At 55.9% G+C, this 26,762-nt stretch overlaps 10 protein-coding genes across 10 annotated transcripts; 6 read left to right on the top strand and 4 right to left on the bottom strand.

Annotated features, from left to right (window-relative positions):
• Nucleotides 1-3,092: 3,092 nt before the first annotated feature.
• On the top strand, nucleotides 3,093-3,392 carry SPSK_02069 (uncharacterized protein; the record flags this gene model as incomplete). Its single annotated transcript, XM_016728964.1, has 1 exon — nucleotides 3,093-3,392. One exon carries the CDS (start codon nucleotides 3,093-3,095, stop codon nucleotides 3,390-3,392), a length of 300 nt encoding a protein of 99 aa, XP_016590128.1.
• A 998-nt stretch (nucleotides 3,393-4,390) lies between these two features.
• Nucleotides 4,391-5,881, top strand: SPSK_01702 (uncharacterized protein; the record flags this gene model as incomplete). Its single annotated transcript, XM_016728609.1, has 1 exon — nucleotides 4,391-5,881. The coding sequence occupies one exon, from the start codon at nucleotides 4,391-4,393 to the stop codon at nucleotides 5,879-5,881; it is 1,491 nt and encodes a 496-aa protein (XP_016590127.1).
• Nucleotides 5,882-6,616: 735 nt separating this feature from the next.
• On the bottom strand, nucleotides 6,617-6,896 carry SPSK_11026 (uncharacterized protein; the record flags this gene model as incomplete). Its single annotated transcript, XM_016737246.1, has 2 exons — nucleotides 6,617-6,750; nucleotides 6,827-6,896. The coding sequence occupies 2 exons, from the start codon at nucleotides 6,894-6,896 to the stop codon at nucleotides 6,617-6,619; spliced, it is 204 nt and encodes a 67-aa protein (XP_016590126.1).
• Nucleotides 6,897-9,478: 2,582 nt separating this feature from the next.
• On the top strand, nucleotides 9,479-9,760 carry SPSK_02078 (uncharacterized protein; the record flags this gene model as incomplete). The annotated part of the gene is made up of 1 exon (XM_016728973.1): nucleotides 9,479-9,760. One exon carries the CDS (start codon nucleotides 9,479-9,481, stop codon nucleotides 9,758-9,760), a length of 282 nt encoding a protein of 93 aa, XP_016590125.1.
• Nucleotides 9,761-10,468: 708 nt separating this feature from the next.
• SPSK_01885 (uncharacterized protein) lies at nucleotides 10,469-11,365 on the top strand (the record flags this gene model as incomplete). Its single annotated transcript, XM_016728784.1, has 1 exon — nucleotides 10,469-11,365. The coding sequence occupies one exon, from the start codon at nucleotides 10,469-10,471 to the stop codon at nucleotides 11,363-11,365; it is 897 nt and encodes a 298-aa protein (XP_016590124.1).
• A 602-nt stretch (nucleotides 11,366-11,967) lies between these two features.
• On the bottom strand, nucleotides 11,968-12,867 carry SPSK_01884 (RAS-like protein; the record flags this gene model as incomplete). The annotated part of the gene is made up of 1 exon (XM_016728783.1): nucleotides 11,968-12,867. The coding sequence occupies one exon, from the start codon at nucleotides 12,865-12,867 to the stop codon at nucleotides 11,968-11,970; it is 900 nt and encodes a 299-aa protein (XP_016590123.1).
• Nucleotides 12,868-16,114: 3,247 nt separating this feature from the next.
• On the top strand, nucleotides 16,115-17,837 carry SPSK_01637 (glutamate decarboxylase; the record flags this gene model as incomplete). The annotated part of the gene is made up of 2 exons (XM_016728545.1): nucleotides 16,115-16,189; nucleotides 16,251-17,837. The coding sequence occupies 2 exons, from the start codon at nucleotides 16,115-16,117 to the stop codon at nucleotides 17,835-17,837; spliced, it is 1,662 nt and encodes a 553-aa protein (XP_016590122.1).
• A 446-nt stretch (nucleotides 17,838-18,283) lies between these two features.
• Nucleotides 18,284-21,712, top strand: SPSK_01402 (nucleolar protein 9; the record flags this gene model as incomplete). Its single annotated transcript, XM_016728317.1, has 1 exon — nucleotides 18,284-21,712. The coding sequence occupies one exon, from the start codon at nucleotides 18,284-18,286 to the stop codon at nucleotides 21,710-21,712; it is 3,429 nt and encodes a 1,142-aa protein (XP_016590121.1).
• Nucleotides 21,713-22,553: 841 nt separating this feature from the next.
• Nucleotides 22,554-23,627, bottom strand: SPSK_01827 (arylesterase monooxygenase; the record flags this gene model as incomplete). Its single annotated transcript, XM_016728727.1, has 1 exon — nucleotides 22,554-23,627. One exon carries the CDS (start codon nucleotides 23,625-23,627, stop codon nucleotides 22,554-22,556), a length of 1,074 nt encoding a protein of 357 aa, XP_016590120.1.
• Nucleotides 23,628-25,203: 1,576 nt separating this feature from the next.
• On the bottom strand, nucleotides 25,204-25,488 carry SPSK_02076 (uncharacterized protein; the record flags this gene model as incomplete). The annotated part of the gene is made up of 1 exon (XM_016728971.1): nucleotides 25,204-25,488. The coding sequence occupies one exon, from the start codon at nucleotides 25,486-25,488 to the stop codon at nucleotides 25,204-25,206; it is 285 nt and encodes a 94-aa protein (XP_016590119.1).
• Between the last annotated feature and the right edge of the window lie 1,274 nt (nucleotides 25,489-26,762).

The raw sequence follows: 26,762 nt of genomic DNA, 5'->3' as shown, positions 1-26,762 counted from the left end.
CTTCCACTCCCCACAACCACCGCCACGATAAGCGACAGGCAGTACTTGCAAAATGTATTCCACCACGCTGTCGGCCGCAAGTATGTCGTATGGTGGGAGTGCATTCTGGTGACAGAATCTTATGATCCCGACAAATTCGGATGAATCCAAGGCCGGTGCTTGATGCGATGCTATCGTGGCCGCGCCGTTGGTCAGAACTAGCGGGGGTCTTTCTTGTTCTTATTCTCCCAGTATTCTAGTAACGGTACAGTAGACCTCCTTCGACTTCTTTTCTTGGGCCGGATGATTTATGACCGAAGATTCTAAATCATTGTGTTTTCAAACGAGATTTTGGATATAATTTAATGTAGGTTTTTGAGTGAAATCGATTCGTTACTTTAATTTTTACTTTTTTATTTTAAAAAGGAAAGGGGTCATGTAAATGTAAATGAAAGTAAAAAGAACAACTATGTGAATAAATACTAAATATACCAATCACAAAAATAATATCATAGTACAATCATTTTATATTTTTATTACAACTATAGGAGACATAACTTGAGAAAACAAACGAACTGTCTTTGGACAATCTGAAGAGCGTCATCGCCATGATGGATGCAGATCATAAAATACCCAAACGAAGACAAAAGTCGCAAGACGGAAGGGGAACAGACGAAGTAGCAAAGGCAAACGATGCCAAGGGCGAGAACCGGAGCGTGGTGTTGAGTGTCGTGAAAAGGATACAAAACATGTCGGACGCTGCTTGTCGCAGTCTAGTCATCGCAGTCCATTGCAGCATCACAGACGACCTGATTTTGAAACACTGGGCTGAACACAAATGGTTATTTTTGTCTTCCCTGTCGAGGAGCGGGTCATGTTGACGGCAGCAGGTCAACTCTTGGATGGCCTAGGCCAGGTCCAGGCTATTGAGCTGTTTTTGTCCTTTCTTTCCTTGTGATATCGACGCCCGTATGGTCGGCAATATGCTGTCGTTTGTTGTCCGTGCGCCGTACCTTGTGGTCATCCACATGGCATCTGGAACGGGCATGTTCAGAGTGATTACACGCAAATGAACTAAGGTGATAGTCGGCAAAGTGAAATACGACAAACGACAGACGACAGACGACGTCGTACGCACAGTGAATTCGTCGCGCAAAGCAAAAGGATAGAGGCCGACATCCGGGCAGACATGGCGTGTGCACGGTGTTGCTTCCAATGGAGGTCGGGAGATTACAAAGGGGAGCGCGGGTGCACTAAGAGAAGCGACGAAAACAAACACGAGATGGCTGAGCGTCCCACAGCGCCCTAATGTGGCATTAAGACGGCTGCGTAGTAAAGTCGTAGTGCAGTGCAACTTTGCACTGTTTGGTGGGTTACGCAGTAGTTAGTGAGGATGACGGAGAGTGTTGCTTTGACACTTTGACCAGAACTGGCCAGAACACCGAGAGAATGGGGAATGGGCGCGTGCGGAAATGGAGAAACAATACGTAGGCCAAATGTACGGACCTTACTGAGTCGAGTGAAGACGAAATACTACGACGTGCGGAACATACCAAAGTAGGCAAGCGAGACAGATTGCAAAAGTACAGAAATACACAAAATACAAAATACAACATAGAGTATCGTCCAATGCTTCGTGCATGGAAAAGAAACCATCGCAGTACGATTTACAAAAACGGGCAAAACAAAGCCGACAAATCAGACAGAGGGTGTTTCTGAAACATGAAACAGCACCATCGAGACTTGGTCGACCCTTTCCCATCATTTGCACATCGTCCCAAGCCGTTTTGGTCCAAGTTGTTTGGTTTCCAAAAATAACCAGGCGCCTGTTCGACCAGGGGAGGTTTTGGTGTTTTTTTTTTTTTTTTGAGAATAATGTACGCAGAATTACACCAGTATTGTATCGCGTGCTCAGTCAATGTGGGCGGAGGATTGTGCGGGAAGGAGGCACATCCCAGAACGTTTTGTGCCGAGATCCAGAAAGTGGATGCAGAGCTTCAGGAAGATGTTTGATGGCAATGTGACGACTCGAGTAGATAACAAATGGGATTGCTTGCACGCCGTCCATTATACAACTGTACAACTGTAACATAGACAAGCAAACAAAAATACACACGCTGGTTGACTGGATCCGAAGTCTGTTTTTATTTTCTTTTCTGTTCTTTTCTTTTCTTTTTCTTTTTTTTTTTTTTTTTTTTTTTGTAAAGCCGGCCCCAAGAAATATGCCAATCTTATTTTGGTTCCCTTCGTTACGCTCGTCTCTTGACTGGACCGTTCTCTCGGGGTGGATCTTGTTTGTCGTAGCCACGCACATAACGCTCCCAAACAGCTACTTCTTCGGGACTAGAGCCAGGGGTCAAAGCCAAATGAGTGGAGTGCCGAGATGGGCTATTCCAGATGACCCTCACCTCGTATATTCTGTGCCGGAACGTGATTTGGTGAATACGGAGTACGAACTACGACTTAAGACGGCACTTATCACTATCGGCAAGGCGACAATAGGTCAGTTATTATTGCCAAGTTCACCTTGGTAAAGCGTCATATCTGAATAAGGTCACATTACGAAAATGAACTGTGTTTCCTTCGTCTTTTCTGTCGTTGTGTGTCCCCAGTATGTTGCTTTGTTTCCGTGATGAGAATGCAGCTTTCAATGGAATCAAACGATGTCGATGTCGAAAGATTCCTTTAATTGTAACTGCTGCTTTTTCTTCGTCTTTTGTCCGTCTTTCATTTACACCTTTCCTCTTTTCTTATATCAACCCATACCATCGTACTCCGTATTCTATTCAAAATGAACATGCAGCCTGACCCTGGCCTTGCCCTTTTCTCGAAAAATTTCCTTTGATTTCGTCTCGCTCTGGTTGGCTGTCCTCTCCGTCTCTCTCGCCCAACCCCCTGCAATATTCCATAGCGACGGCCAAAGCTCGTGTGGGGCCAGTCTAGAGAACAGGGGCCAGGGTTCCTCTCTTTTTTGATTCTTTGGTTCCCCTGACGGGCGAACTGAGTTGGTGGGACACACGACCAGGTTACGGCAACTACTTTGTAAAAGAGAAGCCAAAAACAAAATGAAGTATGGCAGTGTATGTAGCGATTGACCAGCGTCTGCTAGCATCATGTCGGCCCATGTCCTCAATTTTGATACGATATCATGTGCCCGGGGCGATGGAGAGAGGTCAGAACAAGTCATCGCGAATGGCCAGAGGTCTCAGGACCGTAAAATTAGGTGGTCACCACCGACAAAGCCGGCGCTTGCCATTCATAGGCCACGAGACAAGGTCGATGAAGTCTGTTGGCGCCGGCAGATGGCCGTCCTGTCTCACGATGGATTTCTTTTCTGGGGATCGTTTCTGGAAAACGCTCGTACAGAGCACGAGACGCGTAAGAGCGAAGCCAGTAATTACGTCGTACTTTGAAAGAAAAGAAGAAGACGATAGCAACACCTCGCCGTGCAATCTCCACACAATAAACGACGGCGTCGGATCGTGGACATCGGCGACTCAAAAAGCCACAAGGTCTCCTGGCCGTGATCAAGTGGCGATCACTGTGGCACCGGAAACTATTATCATTATGCTGTAAGCTCTGGTGAGAAGCTCATGAGAAGCGTGGCACATCGCAACAACAATGGAGGCAAGAGCAAAAGAAGAAGAGTCTCTGTGTACCGCTGGCGCCGTTGAAGCTGCTGTTCACAAAATACTCTTGTACTCTTGTCCAATCTACTCACTTGGTTTCGACCGTCCTTCCCCCAGCTGCAACATGATAAGAAACTAACACGGAGAGCAACGAATGTGGCCAAGCAGCAACCACAAGAAACGGCCAAAGCTCAGCTGGGTCCCCTCGCCTGGCCCATGTTAGCTTTCAAGTTAGCTTTCTCGCTCCGCAGCATCGCGCCCCTTTTTGAGGTTGCAAGGTTGCGTCACGTTTGCCGTGGAGAGCCCACTGCCCCATGTCCTCTACGAAGTATGCTCGATGGCGTTTCCTTTTCATTTTTGGGGGTTGGCTTTTATCTTTTTGTCCGCGTTCACCTTTCCCTTTTGCGTATATATCGCCGCTTCGTCCGCCTCCTTCTGTTTGCTTGTTGTTTTCTCCCCATCTTCAACAGCCAGGAGCTTCACGCCTCTCCTGCATTCATTCGTTTATTCGTTCGTTCTTTTCCTTTTCTTTATGTAACTTCACTGTCGTTACCACGGAATATATTCCGTAGCCATTCGCTAGTTTCGCTTCTTCTTCAGATATTACCTTTTTGTTTGTTGTTTACTTTTTATATTTTACATGAAGCCATTTGTCTACTTCAAGACACCACGCTCGCTTCGTCCCGATTTCGCCGTGTCGATCAACTCTTTTTTTAAAGTTTAAAAGTCTATTACATTCCACAACCAACCCACGTTTCTAATCTGTCTCGCCCACCACAACGATGCACGCCTCCCTCTTCTTGGTTGCCCTCGCTGCGGTGGCCGGTCCCGTCGCCGCCTGGCCCGGCATGGGCCCCGGCGGCCACGGCGCCGCGGCCGGTCATGCCCACCATGCCCGCTTCCACCACAGCGACATGTACAAAGAAATCAGGCGGGCCGCCGCCGATGCCGAGACGAAGAACGCCGCGAAGACGGTCGCCGTGGCCGCAAACAACGGCGACGACCACCACGAACAACACAAGCGCAGCGTCGAAATGCTCGGCGACCTGGTCTACCTCCCCGACGACAGCCTGTCCGCGTCCGGCAAGGAAATCAAGCTGATCCTGGCTGGCAAGATGTCGCCGCACGCACCCCTGCCGGTCAACAAGCGGGAGTCCGCGCCGGAGCATAAGCAGGTCCGCCGCAACAACCCCTGCCGTCCTCAAGCGCCGAGCTCGACGGCCAAGTCTGAGAGCGCGCCCGCTTCGTCTTCGTCCTCGTCCGCCGTCCCTGCTTCGTCCGAGCCTGTTTCTTCCGCACCGGTTTCATCCCAGCCGGTCTCATCGCCTCCTGCTTCGTCCACCCCCGTCTCATCCGCTCCCGCCTCTTCTGCTCCCGCCTCGTCTGCTCCCGTCTCGTCGGCGCCCCTTTCGTCTGCCCTCTCCGAGTCCTCATCCACCCAGTCCTCGTCCACCCAGTCCACGGCCAGCCCGAGCCCCATCCCGAGCCCTGCCAGCTGCGATGTCTGGTCGCAGGTTGCCAAGGCCATTGTGCCGACGTTCCAGGACGGCAAGAACGGCTGCTCGCGCCTGGCCCGCGGCGCCATCCGTCTCGGCTTCCACGACGCCGGCGCCTGGAACCGCACGTCGGCGTGGGGCGGCGCCGACGGCTCCATCGCGCTCAACCCGTCGGAGCTGGCCCGCGCCGAGAACCGCGGCCTCCAGGACATTGTCGCGCAGACGCTGGTGTGGTACGACGCGTGGCACAGCCGCGGCGTTGGCATGGCCGATCTGATCCAGTTCTCGGCCATTGTCGCCACCGTCACCTGCCCGCTGGGCCCGCGCATCAAGTTTTTTGCCGGCCGCCCCGACGACGCCCGCGCCGCCCCCGACGGGCTGCTGCCCTCCGTCGACGGCACCGCGCCCGCGCTGATTGACCTGTTCCAGGCCAAGACGTTCTCGCCGGCCGACCTCGTCGCGCTGCTGGGCGCCCACTCGACGAGCCAGCAGTTCTTTGCGGACCCGGCGCAGGCCGGCGCGCCGCAGGACTCGACGCCGGGCGTCTGGGACACCAAGTTCTACGCCGAGACGGCGGCCCGCACGGCCCCCAAGGGCGTCTACCGCTTCCCCAGCGACGTGGCCCTGGCCACGTACCAGGGCACGTCGGCCACGTGGCAGCACATGAGCAGCCAGTTTGCGTGGGACGGTGCCTACGCCAATGCCTACTTCCGCCTGTCGCTGCTGGGCGTCAACAACATCAACGACCTGGTCGACTGCTCCGAGTCCGTTCCTTGACGGCGTGCGGAGCATGGAGAGAAACGTTTTTTAAAGAAGAGAAGAAAGGAAAGAAACGTGGTGCAAAGAACAAAAGAAAGGAAAGAAAAGAGTATAATAATAGTGGAGGGATACTTGGCTGTACCTTTATTGTATTCGTATTGCAGCATTACACTTTCCGTACATTCCTTACTGCCAGAGCAGTTTTGACATTTGAAGCGCTTTAGTTTAATTATACCATAATTGTTACGTTGCCACATTACATTTTGTCATTTTCTTTTGCTTATGCGTTGTGGTGCTTGGTTTTGTTTTTCTTTTTGGATTTTTTTTGGTTCCGAGTTGGAGGTCGCCAGGCAGCCAGTCAAGACGCCACACAACGATCACCATCGTCGGTTACTATCTTGAGGGATTGGGAACCAGTCAAGGAAATGAATTTGCCCACTTGAATTAGCTACCTCGCACTCACATCGGGGAGGTAGTTTCACAGTTGGGGCGTCACTCATTCTCTCATCCTGTCCTGTTCGTATCCCTCGAAAAGTAAATAAACACGCTGTTTCTCTCTCGCAACCCTATAGTCCTGAAAAAGGAGCTCTTCCTTGTGTGAGACTTTTTCTGCCGCTCCATCGTGCAAAGATACAAGGTTTCTCTATGGATCGAAAGTATGTTGTTGAAGAATAAAACGTAAAATGAAAAATGGTATTCGAAATTAATGTTGTCGACAAGAGGGGAGAAGAAAACGACCCGACGACTTGGAACTTAGAGGCCTGCGGCCTGGCCGGCCATGTAGACCTTGGACGCGTCAAAGGGGACGACGTTGCCGTTCTGGTCCGTCATGGCCGGAACATTGGCGCTGACGGAGTTTTGGACGTTGCTCTGGCGGCGGATGAAGGCTGCAGATGTTAGCACGCGAACAAGCGAAGGAGGACAGAAGCAGCAAACGAGCGAAGCGAGGACAGAAAAAAATACCTTGGTGCTCCTCGTGCGTCACGGCAAGGGCGACGGAGATGAGGGCAGCGATGCAGAGAGAGTACTTCATTTTGACGGTTGTGGAGGATTTTTTTTGCTGGTTCAGCTGGTGGGAGAAATTTTGAAAAGCGAGAAAGACAGCGAGAGACACAGAAAGTCGGCCGGCGACGAGCAAACAACGGAAATGGTTATATAGAAAAGTCGGTTGAGAGAGAATGATAAGGAGGAAGAGGAAGAGAAAGGAAAGAAGAAAAAAGGACTCGAGACGAACAATGTGGGCGCCGAGCGTATTTGTACCGCATCAACGCCAAGCCATCCGTGATCGCCAGCGATGAGAAGCAGCCGTGTTTCAGGACAGAGGGACATGGAAGGGACGGTAAAGGGAGAGAGGGCAGCAGAGACACAGACAGGCCAACTGCATGAGTCGCCAGGAGAATCATTTGTGGAGAACGTCGACACTGTCATACACGGACAAAGGTGGACAGGTAGCTGAATGAGTTCGAACTGACGCCCGTCGCCACAGATGGAAACACGTTTGAACTCGGGATGAAGCAAAGGAGGCGGCAGAGGCAACCAGACGGACACGGGATGGCATTGCAGGCCACCGGGCATCCATGACCAGTGGCCGGTGAGTTCAGCAAACCACATAATTCTGTGCGGTCGCGGATACATAGGGGATCTTTGGGGTCTTTATTTTGTATCAGGAAGAAGCCCTGCTTCAGAGTCAAGGTCTGTATTGCAACGACGCAGGAGGTTGGAACAGGCTGGAGTGCGCAGTCTTACACGCTCGCGCTCTCACACATTTGCAGGGTTCGCACAAGCCCATCACCGCTGGGTCTGGAGAACGAGGCCACTCTCGGCCAGGTTCAGGCTGACCCAGGAGGTTCTGGCCAGGTCTTTTGTACTGGCATCTTGGATGAGTCTCATTCTTCCATGCACTGCTTGCCTTGGCAAAGAAAGTCATCAAGACACCATAAAAGTGAAAACGAGAGGACGAGAAAGGCTTTACGCTCCAAGTTTGCGTTGTTTATGACAAAGGACAGCGTTTGATGCTCTCAAAAGGATCTAGAGAAGAAATTCAATCGTATTTCAAGATGTTCACGAACCAAAGATCATTTCTAGTCTTCTCCGCGGTGATGAGTTTAACAGTGAAGAGGTCAAGTTGAGACGGCCAAAGTAGTTAATAGTTACAGGCTGTTGCAGGAGCTGCAATAAGCTACAGGCTGCGGTCAAGCCCCGACAAACGCCCCTGGCCGTCGATCATACACAGCAAACAAGAAAGAAAGACTGCAACGAAAATAGTACCATCTCCACAACACAGAGACAAACGCATCGCTAAAGATAAAAATTGTAGAGTCGCTGTCAAACAAAAGCTTGGCTCTGGACACCCACCTGGCCGCCTCCTCGAGCTCCTTTATCACTACGGCTCATCCGTTGCCGGTGTTCCAGAGCCCTGCCATCCGACAGGGGGAAAAGTGAAGCGACTGTACGAATAGGCCGCAGGACACAGTGTATCAGCGCGCGGGGGGCAGAAACAAACCCAAATTCGGAGACCGGATGCCAAGACCTGAGACAGATTGAGTTTTGTGCCATGTTTGCCCTTGTCGTCCTTTTTTGGAGGAAAGGTTGACGACGAGCCGACTTTGTCACTCGTATTCTGTTATGCGACATCACGTGCGTATCTGATTGCTTTCATCTATTGCATTGGGCTCTTCTTATGAGGAGAGCGGCATTGAAATGTATTTATTGCTGGACATTGTCGTGTCGTAATCCAATGTGGAGTTGAACAAGCGCGAGGCATTCCCGATCCGCAACAACATCGATAATAGAAACAACACACGTATCCGTCCCGGAGAAACGTCTCCCCAGCGACGACCAAGTTTGCGATACAACAGGGACTGACCATGGTCCTTAAATTGAAGACATGGGAACAATAAACAATAACAGAGAAAGCCAAGTTCAGCCATGGTGAGCCCGTATCGATCGCTTAACCGGCAAACAACCGGCAGTAGCGCAAAGTGGCCGTGTTGCCGTCAGAGTGACTTTATGCATGTTGGCGGTTGACGGTTGGCACAGCCGATCGAAGGGCACACGACTTGAGCATAGCCGAGCAAGTCACCCGTTCGTACACCATCTGGAGAATGTGTGGTGACGGAGCCGGGCAAGGATGAAGCGACCAACATGTCTCACCGCTGCCGGGGCAACCTTTTCGGCCGGCGAACCTGTCGAAAAGTTGCTGGGGCAAAGCACGATACACCACGGCACCTCTATTTGGCGTTATTAGCCAAGCATCACCTCTGCTAGAACACATAGTATCGCGCCGCGGATTGTTGGATGGCACTCTAAATGGAATTCAGGCATATGGGCTTCATCCTGTTGCAAGTTGATTTTGTCCTGCTCTTGCCCAGGCTCAGCAGGTCCTTTGCCCTTTGGCTTTTGACTTGCTGGGTATAATAAGAGGCCGTTTGCAGATTTACAATCAACAGAAAAGACCGTCCAAGAAATAGATCACATAGCCATAGTCACCAAAAGCATAGCCACCAAGCCGAGTCACCAAACTACACTGATCTACACTGATCCCGATCTGATATCATTCTTACCTGCTTTTTAAATCTTCACAAACACCCAAGCTATTTGGCTACCTCAATCACGATGCTTGCCGGCTCTCTCCTCACACTTCTCCTGGCCACACTGGTTGCTGCGCGCGTGCAGCCCCGAGAGACCCCGTCGGCCCAGAATCCGCACCCGGTGCGCGCTTTGGTGGATCGGTCGACGGAGCCAGCGTGTGAAGACCTCACTGCCCGTGTCTGTGTAAGCAAGCCTTTGCTGCCCCCATTGTATCGTACCTTTGCCGTGCCAGCTGGACAGGTCCCTTCTAACACGACACAAGTGCTGCAACGAGAACGGGTGCTCGGGAGGCGATTGCTGTGGTAACGGAACCTGCTGCAGTGCCGTGTACTCTTGCTAGGATTTGACGTGGGCGAGGGACAATAATATGTAACAGTATTGTGTTGTCGGGCTTCAAAACGGAAGAATAGCAGACATTTTGTTCAACGTTATGGAGGTGGCCATTCACATCGCTGCCAGCCTTGCGTGCTAGAAAACCCACTCCATCGCCATCTAGCGGCGCCAAGTGGATTTAAACGGCGGGCGTGGGACGCGGAACTTGCGGCCAGGCCCACTGTGGACACTGCTGCCATTGCGGGGCCTTCGAACGCCAGGGATGACGAAGAGGGGAGCGATATGTAATTACTGTGTAAGTGACGAGGCGTCCAAGAGAGGAGAAGTACTGAGCGTGACCTCCTCACCCACAGAGGTATGACAAAGGCGGAAGGAGGGGCAGATAGCTCACGTCTCTTTCCTCTTTTGGTCTTTCCTTTCTTTCCTCTCGTCTCTGCTCTTTCCTTCCTTCTTTCGTCAATCGTAACCCTCCTTCCTTGTGTTTGTCCATTTCACGCGCACGCAAACTCAGGAAGGAGCAACCGACCTTTGCTTTCCTCTCCGCCCGCCGCTCGATCCCGACACTTCGGAATCCTTCATCGTATCGCATACCCAACCCACTCGTTACATACGTCATCCGTCATCCGCCATCCACCACCCAACACATCCCCCCCACCCACTGTGCCGCCCCAACCGCCTGCCATGGCCACAATCGAACACGCCGTCTTTTGCTTCGAGACGCTGCACGCCGCGCTCAACCACCGTGCACCGCTCACGCTCAAGGAAGTCGAGACGTCGTACGCCGCATACCTGGCGCAGAAGGGCGACAAGCCCAAGCTGCCCGCTCTGCAGCGTCTCGTCGACGCGTCTGCCGCGTCTGCATCGCCGTCCTCGTCTTCGTCGGGCACCTCCAGCACGACCTCCTTGTCCAACGGCGCCTCGTCGTCCGCCTCGGCCGCGACGTCCGCCACGTCGTTGTCGACGGCCGCCTCGGCTGGTGGTGGTGATGCCGCCAAGTCCGCGGCGCCCGCCGAGACCCCGCTGTTTGTCACCTGGAACACCATCGACGACGCGGCCCAGGACATTGCCGACGGCGACGAGGACGAGGACGACACCGAACGCGTCTTGCGCGGCTGCATCGGCTGCTTCGACGCGATCCCCCTCGAAGAGGGGCTCGCGACCTACGCCCTGACGGCCGCCCTCGACGACAGCCGGTTCCACCCCATTGCCCGGCGCGAGCTGCGCCACCTCGAGGTCGCCGTCACGCTGCTGACCGACTTTGAGCCCGCGCGCGGCGGGCCCGAGGACTGGGAGGTCGGCACGCACGGCATCCGCATTGCCTTTACGGTGGGCGGGTTCCAGTACGGGTCAACGTACCTGCCGGACGTGGCCGCGGAGCAGGGGTGGACCAAGGAGCAGACGCTCATCAACCTGATGCGCAAGGCCGGGTGGCACGGGCGGCGGGACCAGTGGCGCAAGGTGAACCTGCGGGTGACGCGGTACCAGGGCCGGAAGCGCCGGCTGACGTACAAGCAGTACATGGCGTGGCGGGCGTGGGCGGACGAGCAAGAGGTGGCGGCCGCGGCGACAGTCGTGTAGCGCAATAGAATCTAGACATCTAGACGCGAAGGTGTTTTTTTGCGAGACGAACAGGAGCAAAGCTGGGGTCGGCTGAAGGCCGGCTGGGACCGGCAGGGCATAGAAAGGAGGAGCTTCGGAGTTGCCAGAGGCGTTGAGGTGCTTTCAGCTGCTTTTATGTGTTTCGATCTGTTTCGACCTGTTTCCTGCATTCTATCCATTCGTATCTTTGTTTTCACGTCATTTCGGGACAACGACCAGGTAGGCATTCACGGTTCGACCGTGCAATTAATGAAATCAAACACTTCACATCCGCAGATGGCACAGACACGTCAAGGAAGTCATAAATATAAAAAACGCGTGGAAACACGCTCGCTATGGTACAAAACGCCGCCATGATTCCGTCCTACCAATACGAGGAAATTAAGAAAAGGAAAAATCATCAATCAGAAAAGACGCGAGAAAGTAAATGTATATAAAATCAAGGTAAACCATAAAACAGGTTGTTGGCCATGAAATAGGACAGGGGATATAACGACATAAATCAGAAAGCGTGAATAAAAAACATAATAAGGCTCTTCAAAACACTCGGCTGCTCATATGCTCTCCTCTGAGAGAACACCTCACCAACACCGCAACGTCTTCCAGAACCCTGGATTTGCACCGCGGCCGACTTGGTCCCCGTCGATCCGTGGACCCCGCACGCCCACCTGCCGCCCAGGTAGCGTGTTGCCGTGGGCGTCTTTCTCGCCAGAATGCTGGCGGGCGTCACCACCGCTGTATGCATCGTGCCCTGTGCTCGAAGAACCTGCTGGTAGTGGACTCAGCGGCTTTGTCATGCCGCGCCGGTCCATGCGCTGGCTCGGGTCGTGTTCTGCACCGCCCAGCGCCGCCAGCCGCCGCGCCTCCACCACGCGCCGCACAATGAGCGCAAACGTCTCTTCAATGTTGACCTCGAGCCGCGCGCTCGTCTCCATGAACCCGCACCCGCGCCGCCGCGCCCAGTCGAGCCCCTTGGCTGCCGGTACCACGCGGCTCTCTTGCAGATCGCACTTGTTGCCGGCGACAATCTTGACAGGCGCGACCGCGCGGGCGCCGCTGCTGCCGCCCGACGTGATGTCCCGCAGAGGCACCCCGGCCTTGCGGGCACGCGCAGCATTGTCCAAACGGGTCTCGGCCTCCATGTCAATCAGGTCGTTGAAGTACTGGAGGGCGTCCAGGGAGTCGCGCGACGTGATGTCGTAGACCATCAGGAACGCATCGGCGCCGAGATTGGACGACGCCCACATGCCGCGGTACTCTTCCTGGCCGGCCGTATCGGTGAGGCCCAAGTGGTACGTGACGCCGTCGATGCGGCGGGTGACGCTGTAGCTGTCCTCGATGGTGGGATCGTACTCGGACGTCCACTGGGAGCGGACGAGACGGAGAGTGATGGATGATTTGCCGCAGCCACCGTCGCCACAGATGGTGATGGAGATGGGCACGGGCGGCTGGTCGCGAGAGCCGGTTTGTGAATGCGGCATTGTGAGGAGTCGGAGTTGGAGGGCGGACGGAGGACGGGACAGTAAGGAGGAGGTCGCGTCTCGCACGTATCAAAGTCTGTGATCTGGGCTCGGCTACAGACCTACTGCTCGTGGCAGCCGGAGCCGCTTGCTTGGGAGGGGCGCTGTCGGGCTTCGCTGTCGTCTTCCGTCAAGCGTGCGCGAAGCACGAGACGATGGGTCGCGATGACGATGGTGAACAAGGGTTCGCGGCAAAGTAGAAAGCACCCTTAAAAATAAGTGGCTCGTCGGGGGAAAATGATCGTCGATGAGGGGCCACGTGCAGTTGAAGGAAAGAGCAGCCGGTCGCGTGCAGTAGGGCGGCGGTGCCAACAAACGCGACAGGGGCAATTGCTTCTGATAGGGCTGCTGGCGGCGCCGTTCGTTGCCTTTTGTTGTGATAGTGCCTGGTTTCCTGACGACCGCTTTTTACGCAACGGCTTGTTCAACGTTTTGTCGTTGGATCGATTGGTTGGACAAGGTTTGGTAGGACACTGGCTTCTGGTTTGAGAGCGCCTGGGTATAATAGAGAGGATGCAGAATTAGGTTAAATTGGAGAGCGAGAGGAGAGAAGAGGCGGGGGAGAGGGAAGTAAATAAACGCGGAAGGGAACGAGCGACCTATGGATCCACGACAAGAAAAGAGAGCAGAGGACTAGCGAACAAGATGATGGAATACGAGAATGGAGCAAAGGATCGGCGAAGAAGAGGACGTAATACGAGAACGGACGCAGAGAAGAAAGAACGCAAAGAAGAAGAAGAAAGATGAGAGATTCAAGGAAGGGGGTTGAGATGAGAAAAAGAGAATTGGTCTGGACGAGGAAAAGGAGGCTACTGCTGCAAGGGCAAGCACGAGCCAAGAAGGGGAGGGGGTTGTTCCTGCAAAAGGGGAAAGAGCACCGCGCCACCACGCGCAAAACCATCACAGCGGGGCAAGGCAAGGACCCAGAGGGAAGCAACGACCATGCGCACCAACGGCTCATATCATGCGACTTGCATTGGTAGAGCTCCTTCCTTCTACGGGTGATTCTGTGGCTGGTGTGTCTGCAGGTTTTCGATCTGCTGCGGCAAGAGCAACCGTCGAATTCGTATGCTCTTTCTGCTTTAAGAGTTACCTGACAGTCAGTTGGCAAAGAGAAAAAAGGTGCAGGAAGGACATAAGAGAAGCTTCCCTTTCCATCCTCGTTGCCCTGCTGTGCCTCTTTTTTTCCCTTTCCGTACGTTTCCATGGGCACCACACTGGCGCACCCCTATTTCAAAACTATCATGGCACTGCGACAAACTGCGACAAACAACAGCGCGGAGCGGAAAACCCCCTATTCGACATTTTCAGCGCCGTCGTTTTTGCTTTCGACTCTCTGCCTCGCCGGCGCTGTGGTCGCGTCCATGCCCAACGCTAAACTGGTCTAAGAAAGGTAATCATTGAAAAATCGGTGGCTGTTTGAGAAGAGATTTGTGGGTGGGAAGACGGAAAGATCGAAAGATAGACTGAGACAAAAGAATGAAAAGGACCATATGAAAGGACCTTGCCTTGGATGGGCGGGCACGCAGTTGTCATTGGCGTCGTCAATACTACGTACTTGGAAGCAGTTCTTTTTGACCTGCTCCTCTGCACGATGCGGAATGTCGAGACGCGTTCGCTCTCGGACGCAGCCACCAGTGCTTGCTGCGGAAAACCTAGGGCCGAGATGGTTTGATACCCGAGAACGAGCCAAAAGCTAAGAGCCCAATGGGGGCCAGAGCAACAGAATAATCACAGTGGCAGAGCAGCAAACACGACCGACGGCGTGTCTGACGACAGACAGGGAAATGGGGCATATGGCGTGCCGACTGCCACGCGATGTTGCAGAGAGCGAATGATGATGGGGGATACGGAGTAGTACAGATGCAGGGGTATGTTGCTTTTATTACCATTTTGAGTCTTCTACTTGACTTCCCTCCACAGATTGCAAGGATTGCCCGTGCCCTCATTCCTTCTATCGTCTTGCGGAACATGCTCCGTTGACATGCAGGTGCTAACAGAGGACGATAAGTGGGAGGCATAATAGAGAGTAGGTCCGAATTGTTCGCAAACGACCGAACGAGCCAAGCTAGACAAGAAGACCTGATCGAAAACAAAGGGCCCTTGATTCCCTGGTCATTTTGCCTTTCAAGACCACAGCCTCGGAGTCGAAAGTCCTGTGCTTCGACCCCTATTAATCCCTGCATGCATGTCGTTCTGGAGAACTATGCCATGCGTTGGATGGGGGTTGGATCAGGCGTGCACGGCCCTGTGGTGGGGATGAATACAAGGCCAGTCGCGGACGTCTTCTCCAACAAGTCATGCTGGCCTGAAAGGACTGCGAGACTGCCAAGAATCTGGCATGGTGGAACAGGTCTTAAGTGACGACAACGTCCCTTGGGCGATCGTTAACGCCGGCGATCAATTTCATCAATCAACCCAATGGTGCGCAGCTTTGGAGAGGCAGCAAGACGCAGGGGAAAGAATGCAAGTCAGTTTTGCGATCCAAAATGGACCAGGGATTGGCAAGGTCGGGCCTTGGTTCTTTGGTTTTTTTATTAAATCTTCAAAAAGGAACCATCCCACGCTTGTCCCATGCCTGTCCCACGTCTGCCTGCACGCCGTTGCACAGTGCCCGGTGTCGGCTGCATGCATACAGACACAGAACTGGGCGGTCATCCAGTTGTCTGAGGCCGTCAACGTCGCTAGCCTCGTTTTCAGGCGCTTGCCCACTGTTCTAAACCGCTTTAAACGGCAAAGTTGTCGCCTCGCATCTTCGACGCAACCAGCGACCCGCGCCATTGGCTCCCGATGAGACCATCGGCATTTAAGTTGACTAACTGGATGACCTCAACCTGGAAACGAAGCGGGTTGGGGGTTTTTGTTTTGAGAGTATTGGAGACCCGGACTCGCTCTCAAAAGTATTGCTACAAGCGGCAAAATAAAAGTTAAAAAGAGTGGCGTCTCACGGTCGAGCTGACAATTTTAAAATTTCTGCCACTCTGACCTTGACACAACACTATTTTGCTCCATAGCCGGGTTTAAAAACGGCGGCGCCCGGTTAACATATTTTGTTCCAACTGAGACACAAAAAAGTCGGCTCGAGAGTTTTGGGACCCATTCCCTTGCAGTTTAGCTCCTTACATGTGACAAAACCGTTGACATTTGATAGATCTGGTTTTGACTTACATTTACATTCCACCCACTCTCCAGTTACACGCAGCACATTATGACTACTTCAAACGGAGCCGCACAGAAGCCGGCTGTACCGTCCGTTCCGAACCGGGCCGAAGAGCTGGCCGAGGTGGGTGCCGTCTGGTGCACAACGTGCAGTATTCTCCACGACCCATACTAATGCTCCCTAGCTCATCGACGCCGTCAAAGCCTTGGTGGTTCCGTTCGTCAAGGACGCCGACGATGCCTTTCCCGAACGCGCACAAGGCGGCCCGGCCGGTACTTCCACTGCGGACTTGCCGGTCCGCACGGCGTTGGTGGAGTCCCTCTCACCGCAGGAGCTGGTGCCCCGCCTCAATTTCAGTCTACCCCAAGGAAACGGCGGCGGCCGGGACGCTGCCTTGGCCCTCATCCAGCGGATCCTCGAGTTGAGCGTCAACACGTGGGACCAGGGGTTCTTGGACAAGCTGTACTCCAGTACCACGCCCGTTGGCGTGGCCGCCGAGCTGCTGCTGTCTGTGCTCAACACCAACTTGCACGTGTTCCAAGTGTCCCCTGCACTCAGTGCCATCGAGAAGACGACGGCGCGCGAACTGGCCCGTCAGTTCGGCTTCACGGGCCCGCGCGCTGGCGGTGTTACCGTGGCGGGCGGCAGCGCGTCCAACTTCACATCGGTGATCGTGGCGCGCAACACACTGTTCCCTGAGACCAAGGTGCACGGCAACGGCGCGGGCCGTCGGTTTGCCTTGTTCACGAGCGCACACGGCCACTACTCGGTGGAAAAGGCTGCACAGGCAGCGGGCCTGGGCTCGGGCGCCGTGTGGACGGTGCCGGTCGACGCCGAGGGCCGCATGGTGCCATCGGCCCTCGAGGCGCGCATTGTCGAGGCCTCCGCGGCCGGGATGACACCCATGTACGTCAACGCGACGGCCGGCACGACGGTCATGGGCTCGTACGACCCGTTCGAGGCCATTTCCGTGATCTGCAAGGCGCACGGCCTGTGGCTGCACATTGACGCAAGCTGGGGCGGTCCGGCCATCTTCTCGGCGACACACCGCCACAAGCTGGCTGGCTCGCACCTAGCGGACTCGCTGACGGTCAACCCGCACAAGATGATGAACGTGCCGGTGACGTGCTCGTTTCTGCTCGGCCCAGACCTGCGCACGTTCCACAGAGCCAACACGCTGCCTGCGGGCTATCTTTTCCACTCGCCGCCCGACGCCAAGGACAAGCCCAGCGGTGCAGCCACCAATGGCGCGGCCGCGAACGGTGCGGTCGCAAACGGCGTGGCTGCCGCACCAAAGGAGGACGAAGAGGACGAGGAAGACTACACGGAAGTGTGGGATCTGGCCGACCTCACGCTGCAGTGCGGCCGCCACGGCGACAGCCTGAAGCTCGCGCTGGCCTGGGTCTACGAGGGCGCCGCCGGCTTCGAGCGCCAGACGGACTACGCCTTCAGCATAGCCACTCTGCTGGCCGACACGTTGTCAAAGAAGTCGGATACGTTTGCGCTTGTGTCTTCCAACCCGCCGCCGTGCCTCCAGGTCTGCTTCTACTATACAGACGGCGCGCCTGGAACACCCCATGCCGACAAGGCTGTCAACTCGCGCCGGACACGAGCCGCCGTAGCCCTGCTGATCCGCCGCGGCTACATGATTGACTTTGCACCCGGCGACAATGGCAGCTTCTTCCGCGTCGTCGTCAACTGGCAGACGCGGCCGGGTACCGTCCACGGCCTTGTGCGAGCGCTGGAGCTGGTGCGCAAGGAGGTGGAGTAAGGATGGCAAATGGACGATATGAAACGAGACGACAAGAAAAAAACTACGACTTTGGCATAGACGATATCTAGAGATGAAGCTGCATACAGTCCCCATATAGCATATATTAATGATATTTTGGACATTGGAGCTTTTGGAGTCGACGAGAGTGCTGTATTCACAGGGGGCAGCAGCGCTGCAGTCGCTGTAGCATCAATGGCTCTATTTGTGGACAAGTGCCTAAACTGGAAAGCGGTGTGCTAAATTGGGTGCAGGATCAGTGCGATAAGATAAGCAACGTTTTTTCTCGACTTTTTCTGCCCGTTGGCCGAGTCTTTTGCAGACGTCTGTTTCAGGGCCTAAAATGCACACCAAATTGACTGACAGTTTCTTCACTCTTGCTACGCTTGACGGCCAAGAGGGTGGACAACGCAGCAAAACACGACCACACATACCGACAACGCACAATGGCGAAACCCCGCAAGTCCAAGCGCCAGCTGCAGCGCGACGAGCGCCGCAAGAAGAAGCGTGATCTCGAGATCATCGACGGCGATGTCGCGGACAACTACGGCGGCGTCAACAGCACCGCGAACGGCCCGGCCCCAAACGACGAGCCCGCACCCAAGCGGCGCCGCAGAGACAAGGTGCACGCCAGTGCGTCCGGTGCCAACAACACACCGCTCGCGGCCCGCGGTGATGGCGCTCTCTTCTTTGACGATGTCGACGGCAACGAACCCGTGAACATGCCTGCGGGGGAACCGGGCGACGCCGAGAGGAAGCGGAAGAGAGAGGATAGGGAGGCAGGCGGCGATGACGACTTTGCCTACGACTACAATGACCACAATGACTACAGCGGTGGCGCTGCAGACGAGGGCGCTCTTGGCGAGACCGAGTTCTTTGGCCTGCTCACCGACAGCGAACACGAGTACTTTCGCCGCGCCGACGAGCTGCTCGAGCTCAACGACTTTTCCGGCGGCGACGAGGAGCGCCGCGTGTTTATTGCCAATGTGTTCCGCGAGGCGCGCGGCAAAGAGCTCAAGGTCGCCAGCAGCCAGTCGTGCTCGCGGCTCATGGAGCGGCTGATCCAGGTGGCGACGGTGCGGCAAAAGAAGCGGCTCTTTGCGGCGTTCCGGGGCCACATCCTGACGCTCGTGTCGCACCGTTTCTCGAGCCACTGCTGCGAGCAGCTGTTTCTGCAGTCGGCGCCGTGGGTGGGCCGTGACGACGACACGGAGGCCGAGGGGGAGGACGCGGACGAGGTCGAGGCGGCGGAGGAGGGCGACGCCGAGCTGCCGTCGCTCGAAGAGAGCTTCTTGTTTGTCTTGGACGAGCTCGAGGCGAGCCTGGGCGCGCTGCTGGTGCACCGCTTCGCGTCGCACACGCTGCGCGTGCTGCTCGTCGTCTTGGCCGGGCGGCCGCTCGACGGCCTGGCCACACAGACGCTGCTGCGCAGCAAGCGCAAGGAGAACGTGCGCGTGGGCGCCTATGCGCAGACCGTCGCGGGCCCTCAGCAGACCAACAGCGACGACGCCGCTGCAGACGCTCCGACAGCGGCCGCCCGCGTCGTGCCCGCGTCGTTTACGTTCGCCATGCAGAAGATCCTCGGCGACGTCAGCCTGGCCATCGACGGACCGCTGCTCAGCGTCCTGCCCACGCACCCGACCGGCAACCCGTCGCTGCAGCTGCTGCTGGAGCTCGACATGGCCGAGAAGAAGGAGACCAAGGGCAAGACGTCCAAGGCGGGCGAGGCGGGCGAGGCGGGCGAGGCGGGCGAGGCGGGCGAGGCGGGCGCGGCGGCAGCACCTCCCTCCATATCCCTGCTAGAGCGTCTGCTCCCGGGTGCCCCCGGCTCTCTGTCCGAACAAGGCAGCCAGGCGTCGACTCTCGTCCGCACCCTCATCTACGACCCGATTGGTTCGCGCCTGCTCGAGACGCTGGTCGTCCACTGCCCCGGCAAGCTGTTCAAGGCACTCTACAACAGCATGTTTGCCTATTCGGCCGCGTCCAAGGACGCCGACACAAACGAACCCCTCCGCCCCATGGCTGTCTTCCTCCGCAACGACATTGCCTGCTACCCGTCCATGCGTGTCCTTGAGCGCCTCGGCCGTGATGACCTGACGAGCGTCGTCCAGCACCAGGTCCTGCAATTGCAGGCCGACGGCACGCCGGCGCCGCCGCCCGAATCCAACGGTGGCCGCACCACGCCGCCCCGCACCGTCGTCGGCCAGCTTGTCGACCGCGGCCGCTTCAATGTCGTGCGCACCCTCTTTGAGCGCTGCGCCGCCCGCGGCGTCGACAGCCGCACCGTGCAGCATCTGGTGAATGCGCTGCAGGCCGCCGTGGGCGGCGGCCGTCTCGCGCCCGGCCAGCTCGTCAAGCTGTGCCTGCCCGACGAGGCGGATGCAGACGCACCGGAGCAGCGGCCAACGCGGCCGCCTAAGCACGGCCGACGGACGGCTGCCGCCACCACCGCCGCCCACGTCTGCCACCTGCTGTGCGCCATGCTCGCCATCCCCGGCGGGCCGGCCTCGGCCGTCCAGGCCGCGCTGCTGGACACGGACGGCGACCGGCTGGTCGCCCTCGCCACGGGCGCGCCGTCGGGCGCCCGCGTCCTGGTGGCGGCGCTGCAGTCGACGCCCTCGCTGCGCGGCGCGGCGGCGCGCATCCCGCTCAACAAGCAGCTGGTCGCGCGCCTGGCGCCGCACTGCATGACCCTGGCGACGTCGCCGGCGGGGCACGTCGTGCTGGTGGCCATTGTGCAGACGCCGTCGCGGACGGGTCCGTCGTCATCATCGTCGGGGCCGGCCGCCGCTGCCGCCGCCGCCGGCCCTGTCGTTCCCCCGTCCACGGCCGAGTCGGCCGCACTCTCCCTCCCCTTCCATCTCAAGGACACGCTCATCGCGCAACTGGCGGCCCACGAGGACGAGCTCCGCCAGAGCTGGTGCGGGCGTGCCGTGTGGCGCGCGTGGAAGGGCGACCTGTGGCGCACGCGGCGCAGCGAGTGGGTGCACTTTGCCAAGGCGGGCGAGCCTGAGGGCCTGAAGCTGTCGGTGGCCCCGATGCGCAAGGAGGAGCGGCTGGAGCGGGAGCGGCAGGAGCGTCTGGCGCGCGAGAAGGAGCAGCAGGAGACGGTGCGGGGGCAGGCGGAGACGAAGACGGACAAGAGAAGCGACAAGAAGGGGAAGCCGGTTGAGGTGAAGCCAGCCCGGGTAAAGGCCGTGGAGGTCGAGGACAAGATGGATGTTGACGAAGAGGACGAGGAGCAGGAAGAGCAGGAGGAGCAGGAGGAGGAAGAGGAAGAGGGCGAGGCCGCGGCCGTGGTTGATGGCTCCGCAAAGAAGGCAAAGAAGGATGCGAAGAAGGCCAAGAGGGAAGAGAAGAAGGCCAAGAAAGCGATGAAGAAGGAGAAGCGCGAAAAAGGGAAGAAGGAGAAACGAGAGAAGCGCAAGGCGGAGAAGGCGGACAAGGTTGAAAGACGGGTTAGTGGTCTGAACGGGGAGGTCGAGGGTGCCGAAAATGTGGACGATGCGGCTGATGCAGACGGTGCAGACGATGCAGACCGAGCGGACGATGCGGACGAGGACAAGGCTGTCGGTGACACCCCTGGCGGTGAGGTCCGACGCGCCAAGAAGCGCAAGGAGGCCCCGTACCAGGTCCACGCGAAACGCGCGCGCAAAAAGGCCGAGAAGGTCGAGCGCCGGGCCGAGAAGGACAAGCGCGCCGCCGAGATGAAGGCGCAGCGCAAAATGGAGCTCGAGGCTTACGGCGACGGCGACAAGTACGAGCGAGGACGCAAGCTGCGCGCATGGAAGCGGTACCAGCGCGAGCGGCAGGCGGAGCGGGAGCGGGACAACGACGCGGCCGTGGCGGCGTGGCAGAAGACAAGGGAGCAGTGAGTGGTCCATGAGACGGCGTCCATAGCATAAATAGTCTGGCATTGTCACATCGTTTGGCTTTGTATAATTTCTTTTGTTTAAATCAAATCATTCTTCCAATAGCTAAATTTTGAATCAAGGTCGAAATAGAGAGTAGCTCTGTCTTTATTTTTGTATATGTAGTTCCTGTATTAAAAAAAAAAGGTATCAAGAATGAAGGACAAAGTGAAGAAAGAAAAGAGAAAAGAAGTAAACTCCAGAACAAGGCACGCACATGAGACTGGGACGTCACAGTCAGCAAATTGACTTACACGAGCTTCCATCACGAGCCCACCAATCAACAGCAACTGTACCTGTGGTCTCTGTAGTTGACGCATGTCAATCAGGGGCACTCAGGGGCACGAACGTCATGGACCTCTTGACAAGTACTTTTGGACAAGTACTTTTGTCCGCGCTCCAAGATTGCATAGCCCGCATGACATCTCCACCTCCAGTGTGTCAGTGGCAGCAAACCACGTTTTCAAGGGACATCGTCTTTCATTTTGAATCGATCGACGGGTCTCGATGCACGTTACCGTAGCTGTTGTCTGCCTACGTCGCTCTTTTGTGTCGAGAGAATACGTCATTCAGACACGCCATTGGTTGGGTCGTTGTGGGCCTAGTCAGGTACAAGCACACAATACGTGTTACATCGGGTAAGCCATGCTTTGCACACTGACCTGTCTCAACGTGATTCTACAGAGTGGCAAGGCATCCATAAGTGCATTAGGTCTTTATTTGTGCATTTACCATGTACAGTCATAACACAGCACCCCATTGGCATGTGCGTGTCTTCTTTCCTTCGCTTGTCCTCCCAGCGCGTTTAGAAGCTGTTGTAGGCGAGCTTGCGCTGTTCCATAGCGGTCCGCGCGGCATTGGTCGCCGGCGCCGACTCGAAACCGTGCGGCACGCCGTGGAAGATGTGGAAGTCAAGCTCGACGCCGTCGTGTGCCAGCCGCGCGGCAAACTGCGCACACTCCTCCAAAAACAGGTCCAGGCCGCCGCAGTCCATGTACGTCGGCGGCAGGCCGGCCAGCGACGCCGCGCGCGCGGGGATGGCGTAGTGGGCCGCCGCGCCGGGGAAGCCGGGCGCCGTGGCCGTGGCCTTGGCCAGGTTGGCGGCAGCGGTCAGCGGGTCGTCGGTGGCCGGGTGGCCGAGGCCCAGGTAGGCGTTCCAGGCGAGGGCGTTGCTTTCGCAGCTCCAGGTCAGGAACGGGCGGACGGGCCAGTCGTCGTCGCTGCGGTTGGCGCCGGCGTGGCGGGCGCCCGTGGGCGGATGCGCCTGGACGGTGCGGTCGTCGAGCATGGGGTAGACCAGCACCAGCTTGGCAATGGGCGGGCGGAAGCCGCGGTCGCGGGCTATCAGGCCAAGGCCAGCGGCCATGCCGCCGCCCGCCGAGGCGCCGCCGACGGCAATGCGCGTGTTGTCGATGCCGAGCTGGGCGGCGTGGGCCGAGAGGTGCGTCAGCACGGCATAGGCCTCCTCGAGGGCGACGGGGGCCGCCACCTCGGGCGACTTGGTGTAGTTGACGGCCCAGTACTGGACGCCGACGTGGGCCGACTCGTTGGCAATGACGTTGCCGAGAAGGTCGACCGAGGCGCAGACCATGCCGCCGGCGTGCAGGTAGATGACGGCGGGCTGGTCCTTGGCAGCCCGCTGCTCCGCGGTGGCGTAGCGGGTGACGGCGACGGTCCTGCCGCCGGGGACGGGGATCTGGTGCTTGGACTGCACGATGTGGGCGGGTGCAGGCGGATCCTTGAATATGACTGCCATGAGAGCGTTGAGGGTAGTGGTGAGCTCACAGACGTTCTTTGGGGGTGCTGCGGGCGGCTGGCTCTCGGCGGCCTTGATCATGGGCTCAATGGCCTTGTAGTAATCGGGGGCGAAACGGGCCATTTGTTCTTGTGCGAGGGGGATGTGTGTGAACTGGAATGAGGATACGCTGCAAGGGAAAAAGGCTGAATAGGATGAACGCCGAGGCGAAGAAAGACGACTATGTACCGAGAAAGAAATAAAAGAGGAGCTCAAGACCAACCACGCGTTGAGGGTGGCCGGCTATATAAAAACAAACGCAAATAATATAAAGGGCCACGATGGAAAATGAAAGGAGCAGCTAGGTAAACGACTTGGGCTAGCTTGCCGGCATTATGCTCATTTTGTCGTCCAAGTGTGCATTTGCGACGGCAGAGACGGGACCTGGGGTCAAGCATGGTCCCTTGCTGGGGACGGTGCGGAGTTGGAGAGACGGACAAAGGGCCTTACAAGTGACGGGCCGGATGGGCAATCGACGTCCCATGTCTGGGGTTAAGGATACAACTCGGTACTGCGCCTTGTCGAGCATGTATCCTTCACGTCTGGAATCTGTTCTGGCCCATGGCTCGCGTTTTGCTACTGGCGACATATCGACGTGTCTGATGCGCTTCCCTGTCCGTTGACCGATTGTCACGTCTTGCAGAGGGAGACGGCCTGCAAGTGTTCTTTCTAGGTTGTTCTTTGGCGACTCTCCCACCGCAAACTGTGCGTAAAGACCGTTGTGCGCATTTCCCCTCAATTTGAACCTCTCATTCTTGGCGTCGGAATGCGATACCCGGGACTTTGTATTTTGTATTGGTGTAGTGTGGAGAAGACTCACTGCGGGCGGTAAATGCCGGGGCCCACAGGGAGACGAACTGCACGCAGAACAAAACAGGGTGCATGATTCAGTCTCGTTCTTTGAATCAGTACTCCGTCTGGAGCACAACAAACCGGATCAACCGGTGTTCCATCTTGTTCTACTTCAGTGATTCAATCGCTTCTGTGCAGACGCAAAAATGAATGACAACGAGACGGAGACTTGATTTTGGTCCCGGCTTGCTGAGCAAGTCTCCGGAAGACACGACACATTAACAAAAGGAAGCAGAAGGAACAAAAGGCGACAAACATAAGAGATGGAACAACAGGCAAGATGGGAATTGTTCGCGGAGAGTGTGGGGGAGGTGCACGTGTGACGACACGTGAAGTGTTGGCATCCTTATCGACTTGGAAATGCTGCCCTCGATCCGGCCGGTGACGTCATTGTCACTGCAATTGCATTCTGACTGCAGAGTCGTGTATCGACAGCCTGAAAACCCCCTACAAGCCCGCCAAGCCGTTAACAAGAAAGACCTGAACATATTTTCATGGAATGCCAAATGCACAAAACGGAAAGCCACGGCGTCGAAAAAAGAAAAAAAGACTGGCATCGGCCAGCCCAAATCGGTCAGTTTCGCAGCATTGCCGTCTTGCATCGTCATACCAAAGAACCTTGTGGCATTTCATGGTACACTTGATAGAAACAAGGATCCACGGCACAACGGTCTGTTTTCGACAGAATCACGTCAAGCTGGAGAAAGAGCCATGTTGAGCATTTTAAACGCACATTGTCGCATGACCGAAGTGGTTGTGAGAAGGGGCAGACCATGAGGAAATCGGCAACCAGACGCGATGTGCGTTTTCAAAGAGAATGCTGCGACAGAAGTTGCGCAGATATGTCGACACGTGTTGGGTTTATGAGTTCGGAAGTCACTGCTTGTACGCCGGGAGACATTTCCAACGTCGTTTCTAGTTTTCGAGTTGGATGCACCCAGCTTGCACGCTGGATGGAGTTGGAAAGGGACTCGAAATATGTGTCTTCATCCTCGTCTTCATCCCACCATGACTGTTTTTCTTCTATTTCTTCTGGTCGACTTGGGATCTGCGCCAGCAAAATCAACCCGTGCGCCCTTCTCCGGTTTGACATATTTCGTACCTGACCAAATATCTACCTCCCCAGCTCCCCACGAGGAGTGTGGCATGGACATTTGCCGATCCAAACGCAGGCCCAGGGCCACGGGAAGCGGTGGGGCACACCACCACGATCTGTTATTCTGTCGTGTCTGTCTCATCTGCCCTTGTGCTTGACCCTCCGAGCCTCCTTCTTTTTCGTCAATCTTTTACTCGTTTTGCTTGTGTGGCCCCCACCGAGGCGACCCCACTGGCCAGAATGCATACATACGACATTTCAGAGCCATCCCACAGGGCCAGCCGATGGAACAGTACGGTGTAGACACACGAAAAGAGACAAACAGGAAAGTAGCGTGAAAAAAAGTAAGCGAATACATGTACAATCGCTCAACGAAACTTCAGGTCCACGAGACAAATTGTGGAGTCTAGAAGCTTTATGTTCGTCGTCTGAAAATGTTCAACGTGCCTTGTGGGCTCCATAAATATTCTAAATCTCGGGATTTTGAGTCGGACAGGTATCGGATGGATCTACTGTGTACCCCTTTACCGTTGGAAAGACGACAGTGACGTGCACGGAGCCGCACTCGAAGAGAAAATCAAATGCGACACAACTACATCAGAAAGAAATGAATCAAAAGGGTCTGGAAAGGCGACCAAGCAGAGAGTCGGCGTGCACAGAATGGTTGATAACCTAGCCCGGCCGGCGACTTGACTGGAACCCGCCGAAGACCGATATTCTGGTGCGCCTCGAAAGGCGCTGACGTTTACCAGCTGCTCCACGATGATGTGAGGCTGTGAGGTCTTTCGTAGCAGCTTCTTCGTCTGCTTTTTAGATTTACACGATTGGCCCCTAGAACCTTTCTCTGTGTTGGATTTCCTACTGTGCATGTGTCGGCCCTTGCACACTTTTCTACTCTTTTCTCCTATATTTTTATTCCTCTCCCATGACTTGTCTTTAACCCATGGTGCGAATGCCCTTGTCTGTCTCAGTGTTACTGGATCTTTACGATTGACATGTATCGAGGCCAGGACGACCTATGCACATGCCATGTACCATATGCCTCACATACGCCTCATTTTCCTGTTTTTTCCACTTCTTTGAGAACATCCAATGTGGCACCCCGGGCCCAAGAGTTCTTCCACCTTGATTCACAGTGGCTTCCCGGCCGAATAGCTTCCTGTCGTGTGGTGCTCAATTAGGAATGTGCTCAGTAGACTCGACTGCGCGATGGAACTCACACATTGGCCCATGACGATCTCAACGTGAATACCATCACCACACCAAACTTG

The sequence above is a fragment of the Sporothrix schenckii genome (assembly GCF_000961545.1).
Source record: "Sporothrix schenckii 1099-18 chromosome Unknown Cont42, whole genome shotgun sequence".
Taxonomy (NCBI): Eukaryota; Fungi; Ascomycota; class Sordariomycetes; order Ophiostomatales; family Ophiostomataceae; genus Sporothrix; species Sporothrix schenckii.
The sequence above is the reverse complement of the archived record's forward strand: the minus strand, read 5'-3'. Positions and strand labels throughout refer to the sequence as shown.